This window comes from Octodon degus, unplaced genomic scaffold (genome assembly GCF_000260255.1).
Source record: "Octodon degus isolate 3935 unplaced genomic scaffold, OctDeg1.0 scaffold00031, whole genome shotgun sequence".
In the NCBI taxonomy this organism is placed as follows: domain Eukaryota; kingdom Metazoa; phylum Chordata; class Mammalia; order Rodentia; family Octodontidae; genus Octodon; species Octodon degus.
Genome location: NW_004524607.1, coordinates 1,222,494 through 1,230,519, shown reverse-complemented (window position 1 = coordinate 1,230,519; position 8,026 = coordinate 1,222,494). Strand labels below are relative to the sequence as shown.

The 8,026-nt window shown below is 45.0% G+C and overlaps 1 protein-coding gene across 1 annotated transcript in view; it reads right to left on the bottom strand.

The window, feature by feature from the left end:
- The window catches only part of LOC111816364 (BMP-binding endothelial regulator protein-like), a 126,420-nt gene that overhangs the window by 15,164 nt on the left and 103,230 nt on the right, over window positions 1–8,026 (bottom strand). Inside the window, exon 10 of the mRNA XM_023713364.1 lies at window positions 3–232. Within this exon, the coding sequence (XP_023569132.1) occupies window positions 3–232 (230 nt within the window). The remainder of the gene's footprint in view (window positions 1–2; window positions 233–8,026) is intronic.

The window sequence follows — 8,026 nt, the reverse complement described above, 5'->3', positions numbered from 1 at the left end:
GCCAGGTGCTGCTCCAGGCTGACGGTGCTGGAGCCCAGGACCAGCTGCACCGACTTGGTCCAGGAGAAGGAGCGTGTCCTCCGGGCATCATTCTTCACCAGCACCTGGAAGGGCGAGGTGGGGGAGGCGCAGTCTCTGGTCAACACGTACTGACACGTGCCCTGAAAGTTAAAGGTCCGGCCGTCAAAAGTGTTGTAGTGAGGGTCTCCGAACACCGTGCAGATGCCAGGCTCTGCGGATGGGCGAGAGAGAAGAGCAGGGTCACAACCAAGGGAGGAGGTGGACAGGCAGCAGGGTCCCTTTAGGCCAAGAGAGGGGATGGTAGAGAGGCAGAACCTAAGCAGTCATGCTCTAAGGAAAATGACTTGGGAGAAATGAAAAAGATGTTGGGGAGTTTTCAAAGACTTTTCTTATACAGTTCTTCTGGTGGCTCTGTTCTTTGAAGTTATAATGTAACATCTCTGAGCTTTTATAATGTCATTGTTTTGCAGCCTTGAGACATGTCTGTGGATGAAGAAATTAACCTTACACACCTAAGAGCAAGGCTTGCTTCATGAGCCACATAAATAAGGACAAATTAAGCACATAAGCCGGTGATAGCCCCAGGTGACATTAAGGCAGAGTTCAGCGTTACCATGATCACAGGCCACAAAAGATGGAACCGTAGCCTGACCCCCACAGTCAGAGGGATTCAGACTCTGGACTCCACCTACACAGTGAGAGCCCCAGAGCCATGACTGACCAAGGGCTCTGGGCTTCTGAGAGTAGCACAGGTGGACTTCAACTTGTAAAGGCCAAAGTGCCACCTAGAGGCTGAAATTGCACTGCTGGTCCTGTGTGGCTGTCCTGACTGCAACCGCATCAAAATTATCATAAGAAAGACAGTCACAGCCAGCAAGTGCAGAGAAGCCAGGCCTGCACTAGCGCTCTCCTCTACGCCTACCGATACTGATGCATTACCAGGAAGTTCATATCCAGATTGTCTCCTAAGGTTGAACAGAGAGCTGCACACTGTACAGTAGGTCCACAAAAGTGAACTACTGTGTACACATTGAAATAATACTGTCAGCCAGAGATGCGGTACATGTCTGTAATCGTAGCACTCTAGGAGACAGAGGCAGGAAGATTCCAAGCTGTAACCCATCCTGGGAACTTGATGAGAATGACGCTAGCAACTTAGCAGCTTAGTGGGGCTGACCCTGTCTCAAAATAGAATATCATTAAAGGAGCTGGGAATGCAGCTCAGTGTGAAGATTCTGAGTTCAATCTTCAGCACTGAGAAAAAAGTTTGGCAATAATATTCATGACTGAGGAAATGTTATGACACGTGAAGTGAAAAATATGACACAAAACTTTGTGTCAGTCTATTCTAGGATTATCTTAACTATCTTATAATAAATATACACACATTTTCCCAAATTATAAACATTAGCTTTCTATCAATGGCAGAAACATAAATGCTGCTTTTTTTTCATTCTTTCCTATGCTTCTCTGGCTTATTGTTGCTGTTTCATATTGCTTTTAATGGTCCAAACGCGGGCATTTGTAACTAGGGCCAAATATATGACAAAGCAAAGCCTCAAAGACCTCAGGCAGGGCTGGCCAAATAGCTTAGCATAGTAAAGCTCCTGCAAGCAGGCGCAGGGATCAGGGGTTCAATCCCAGGGCCTGCAGTGCTGGCCCTGGCCCCACCCCCGGGGCGTGCTGAGCTGGCAATTGAGACTGGGCGTGGTGATGCGCCCTTGTAATCCCAGCTCTTGGGAGACTGTAAACAGGCAGATCACTACAAGTCCGATTTAGTAGTGATACCCTGAACACTCTGTAGACCTATCCCTAAAATACAAAAAAAAAAAAAAAAAGAACCCAGGCAGCCAGAGCTTGAGCAGCAGTGGGGGCAGCGGGGGCAGCTGTGACAGATGTTCAGGGAGAACAGAGAGGATGCTGTGTGAACTGGACAGTCAGGAGAGGCCTTCTGCAAGAGTTCCTCACTTGGGGAAGACAAGGGTTCAGAAACCAGGATGCTTTCTCTGTGTGACAGTGATGTAAGAGAGGCCAATAAAACTGAATGAGTGTGAGGATGCCAAGTAAATAAAAGATTAAAATAAAATAGATACATGGAAAACACAAACTGAATTCTGCTTAATCAACTAACTTGATAATTTATGATTGATTTCAGACAAAAGAGATTATTAGAAAAAATGCAGCACATGAGGACCACTTTAGGGCAGCCACCTCTGGTGCCAGGAGAACCAGCAGAGCAAGCGGAACCAACATCCTAGAGCCCTCAGTTGCTCCAATTCCCCTTTCCAGAGGTCTAATTCTCTTACTGAACAGACAAACCCACCTGACTGCAAAGCACTGTCAGGCTCAGAAAGCCAAACTAAAACCAAAAAAATGAGGAAAGAGCATGTTTCTGATGCCTGAGACGACCAAGTATGTAAGTAAGACAGTGATCCGCAAAGGACATCCATGTCTTTGCCCAGAACCTGTGATAATGTCATCCTACTTCCTTCCAACTGAGCTGAGGATTGGCTTCTACCTTGGCTCTGTGTTCTCCAGGGGACTTTCCGGAATGCTGAGATTCACCAAGTGTTCATATGAACTTATTGCAGAAGATGCTACTTGCCATTTACACCACCCAAGTTCTAACACTAAAATGTGTCTTCTATTTACACTACAAATCTTTATTTATCAATGAAGAGTGTACAGAAGTGTTAGGCTGACCTGTCAACCTCAGTGGCTCTGGGGCCTGCCCAGGGGATTTTGGAGCACACTTGTGGGTGTGTCTGGGTGGGTCATGCAGATATGACTTGGGGCCTACATCTGGTCCCGGGCCCCTCCCTTTCGGCTGCTGTTTCCTTGCTCTCCTGCCGTGCTGCCATGAGCACAGCAGTCTGGTTCCAGCACACTCCTTTGCCATGTTGTTCCTGCCTTCTGCCATGGGTAGAGCCCCAGCAAATGAACGTTTCCTCCTTCAGGTTGTAGGTGTCTGCTATTATGTCCCAGGGATGGGAAAGTTGCCCAACACACATCTCTCAGATCATCTGCCATCCAGAATCAAAACCCCCTTAGAGCTTCCCAAGCTTGGGGCATTTTTCTCTGAAGACCACCTTGTGTTGCAATCCTGGCCTTGCCTCTTGTTCACATCTCACAGAGATCTAAAGGCGACTGTACTGCTAGGTCACAGCAAAGATGCCCTGAGTGTCATGGATGCTCAGAGAGCGGGCCTTGTGAGTTTATACTGCATAAATCCCCTAGAGAGATTGCTACTGCTGGACAGAACAAGCTGAGTAAGGCTATAAAGATATATCAAGTACAGACTCTGTGTGAGTTAATTATTCAAAGAAGCCATATAAAATGCAGATTAGGGTTAGGGTGGAGTTAGCATTGTAAGCCAAAAGAAAAATAGAAGTCACAGACGTAAGATAAAAAGGGAGACTGAAGAGCAAACTGACCAGACGGGGCATTGTTCAGAGAATGTAAGATGCTCACTCTATCTGAACAGCTTGGCTTGAGGTGGGTTGGCAGCCTGAGAAGTTAAACATATTCCAAAGAGCCAACACTCCTTAACATGCTTCTTACAAAACATCAACCCTGATGTGGTTCTTCCAAAATAAGCAAAAAGTTTTAAAGCTCTGTAGCTGAAATTAGCCAGAGAGGTGCTATAGACTCCCTCATCCCTCAGTGAATTTACCAAGCCCATTGTATGGAAAGGGCCCTGAAGATTCTACACCAAGGAAATGTATTTGCATTTACTTGATCTGCCCTTCTCTGATGTGTTCATCACAGGACCTTGTCTGGGAAACAATACTCAACTCCTTAGAGCTCTGTGCTTTATAAAGTACACCTAGGGAACTCTGTAGCAGGGTCTGAGCTGGTGTGCGTGTTTCTGTAAAGGCCCCACCTGGTTCTGACATTGAGATGCACAGGGACCAAAGGTGAGGTGACAGGGCTTGTTACAGGCAGTAGGATGTAGCCTGACTTTCATAGAAAGAGAAAGAAATTACTTATAGGACAGTATCACAAAGAGGCCATCAACCAGACCTGATGACTGACTCACAGCATGGGGGAGAAGTGCCAGGAGCCCAAGAAACAGCACAGACGTTCAGATCTGGGCATCTGGGTGATGCGGGTGCCAGATTGGAGGAAGCGGCCATGAGACCCTCCATCCAACTCCCAACTCAGAGGCCTTGGAGTCAAAGGTAGCAACTGTGAGTCAAATTCAAAAGCAGATTTTGCAAGAAGAGTGTGCTGCTCTCCATGACTGAAGCTGAGCTGAACCTTGTTAGTATTTTGTCAGGAAGGAATAAATGTTAAGGACCTCAAAGGTTTGCAAATTAGGGACTAGGATGAGATCAGGACAATAGAGCACTGAGGAAGAGGAGGCGTGAATCTGCACAGGATGAAAGGCAGGATCATTAAGAACACAAAGCACCACAAATGCTGGGGGGGGGGGCCGGGGGGGGGGGTTGTCCCGCACTGCTGGTGTGAATGCAAACTAGTGCAACCACTATGGAAACCAGCGTGGAGATTCTTCAGAAAACTAAAGGTGGAAATTCCATGACACACAGCTATTCCGCTTCTAGGTATCTTCCTGAAAGAATCAGGGGCGGGGAGATGGCTCAGTAGAATAAGTGCTTCCCTGGCAAGCACAAGAGTCTGAGTTCAATCCCTGGTTCCACAAAAAAAAAAAAAAAAAAAAAAAAAAAAGAATCAAAGACATCATACTACAGACACACATGCGTGCCGTGCTCATACCAGCACAATTCACAATCACCAAGCTATAGGAGCAGCACAGATGCCTGGAAACAAACAAACACATTAAAATAACATGATATGTATGCAATGTCAGATTGTCCAGCTGTTAAAGAAAGTAGTACAGTTTAATTAGTCCTTTCTAGGAGCATGGACCAAGCTCAACACCACAATGTTAAGTGAGAGAACATCGGACACAGAAGGTTAAATTTTGCTTAGCTTCTCATATACAAAAAACTCAAAATATAAATAAAGTGCAAAAAAGGAACAGTGTTAGGAAACAGGGAAACAGACTTCCTCGAGATGGAGAAGGAAGAAGAGGAAGGAGATAGAGTGGAGGGAAAAGAAGGAAAAGACACTGGACATTGAAAAACATGACATCTACCCACAGGTACCCTGAGCAAGTAGTTATTATGTACTGCAAACCATTGTAGTTTGGAATTTTGCAAGGGAAGCAGTACAATGTAGGACACTTCATTATAATATTATTTTATAATAGTCACTCAAGAGTCATATACAAAAAGAGTGCAGGAGGTCTGTCCACACACTAAAGACCCAAGAATCCAGCTGAGAATCTGGATCCCACAGTGATGTCCTGCAGGAGTCCAGCTGGAGGCCAAGAGCCCATGGGCAATGCCTCACATAGGCCTATTGTACACATCTGCACTGGGAAGGCTTAAAGGTCAGTGCTGGAAGCTACTCTGATAAAAATAGCTCAGTACTGGCAAATAAACAGATATATGATTCAGTGGAAGAAAATAGAAGATGTAGAAACAATTCTAAACACACTCAGCCACCTTGTCTTTGACAAAGAAACCAAAGATGTTCACTGGCTGAAAGTGTCTCTAATAAATGGTGCTGTAAAATCCAGTCTTCTGCAAGCCGAAGGTTGAAGCTAGACCTGTATCTTTTACCTTCCACTAAAATTAAAATGGATCAAAGATCTAAATATTAAGACAGAAAAACTAAATCAGCTAAAAGAATAGGTAGAATCTTGAAAATATTGTTGTAGGAACATACTTTATGAACAAAACCTTGATCACATAGGAAATCACAAAGAATCAGCAACTGGGGTCTCATTTTATCAAAAAGCTTTTGCATAGAAAAAGAAACTACTGAAAGAGGAAAGGGACAATCCACACAGTGGGAAAAGTGTTGCCAGCTGTTCCTGAGACATAAGGCTAACACCTAGACTATGTAAAGAACTAAAAAAATAGTCAGACTGTTCCCCCAAATTTAAAGACCTATTCCAGAAACAGACATTGGAAAAAGATACTTCTGAGATAAAGAAGTAGAAATAGCAAATCAATATATGATAAATTGTTCAACATTGCTGATCATTAGAGATGCAAATTAAAACAATGCCAACATTCTGTTTCACTCCAGAAAGAATGGCTATTATGAAGAAATCAATAACAAATGTGGGAGGGGTTGTGGGGAAAAAGGAACACTTCTCCACTCTTGCTGGGAGAGTAAAATGGTACAATCAGTGTGAAAATCAATGTGGAAATTCCCCCAAAAATCTAGGACTGGAAGTCCCAGTTGAACTAGCCATTTGCCTTCTTTGTATCTTCACATGAGAATTAAAAGCATCATGTCATAGCAATAGAGGAGCACCCACGTTTACAGCAGTACAGCCTGTAATAGCTAAATCTTAGAAGAAACCCAAAAGCTCATCAGCCACTAAATAGGTTAAAAAAAAGGAGCGTTTTTTTTTTTAATACAATGGAGAGCCACCCAGGCTTAAAGAAAGATAAACTTGAGACATGTATGACTAAATGCAACACCTTGAGACCATACTCTTCAGTGAAATAAACCACACACATACGTGTAAAGATCACATTGTCTCTCTGGTGTAAGAAACTGAAAATGTAAATAAGAACCAAAATATATACTAGATATTGGGGAATAGGAAAAATTGTTCAAAAGGAAAGGGGAACTGGGTCAAGAGAGGAAGGAAAGGAGAAAGAAAACACTGAAGAGTAAAAGATAAAGTGGAAAGAAAGCTTTGTAAATAAAGAGAGGAAGAGGAGTTGAAGGGAGGGGAGAGGAATGAGAAAAAAAGAACTGACATGTATCCCATACAGGTACAAGTTCCCTGTGCTGAACAAGATTGTTAAAATATATTAACAAACCTAACAAAAACACTATAATTCTTTTTCACAGGAAAGAGCTGTTCTTTGTGTTCTGCTCTGTCTGACCTAGTGTGTGGAGGTGAGAGAGGGGGGCGGGCTGCTTTTTCCATCGTACCCAGCAATGGCCAGGCGTGAGCACGAAGCTCGGGTGCACTGGAGCTGTGCAGAGCACGTGGGTCAGGAGCCCTGAAAGCTTTTCCATAGGAGAAGGAAACCAGGAAATTAGTCTTCATCTCGTCAGTATGATCAAAGCCAGGCAGGAGAGCTGGTGAGCAGATCCTGACCTGAGGTCTTGTGGATTATTGACATGAACAACAAACATGCACTGAAAGAAATCTGAGGGCGGTGAGTACCTCAGGAGGAGAGCAAGGATCCGACACAGACAGAACATGGACCCTGAGCCCTCTAGATGGTGGTCGCAGCCTCTGGGGACAGGAGGTAGCAGTAGCCACGATTGAGCACGTGTCACAAGGGCCTGGACCTTGGGGAGGTGGGGTCATGGAGTCAAGAGCAGGGGCAGTGCACTGACAGCCAGCAGCATCCCGTGCTCAGCGTGCACCATGAGGCAGGTCAGGGCTCTCAGTCTTCCCCTCCTGTGTGAGAGAGGAAGCCAAGCTGGGTGGAGGAGATGGTGCAGCTCAAGGTGGACCAGCCAGGGAGAGCAGAGCAGGACCTGAATGCAAGCCTGTTGGCCACAGCGCTTGTTCTGGCCCACCGCCCCCATAAGCTGTTGCTGACTCCTCCTGCTGAACTGGCCCTGTTTTCTCAGATGAGCTGTAGCACTTGGACTTCTGAAATGTTTCATATGCTATAATTTATTCTGCTTTAGAAATATTTTGTAAAACTTTTTTCATTGAAATTTTCTTCAGACACTGGAAGTAACATCCCATAGAGTTTGTCTTGGTTGAATCTTTCCTTCCTTTCTCCCCTCCGTCTCTCCCTCCCTCCCTCCTCCCTTCCTTCCTGTTCCCCTTCCACTAGGGAATTAACTAAGGGTCTTCACTTTTGGACTTTGGGATTGAGTCACACCCTACTCAACCATTTCTCTCTGTCTCTCTCTGTCTCTCTGTCTCTGTCTTTGTCTCTCTCTGTTTCTCTCTCTCTCTCTCTCTCTCTCTCTCTCTCTCTCTCTCTGT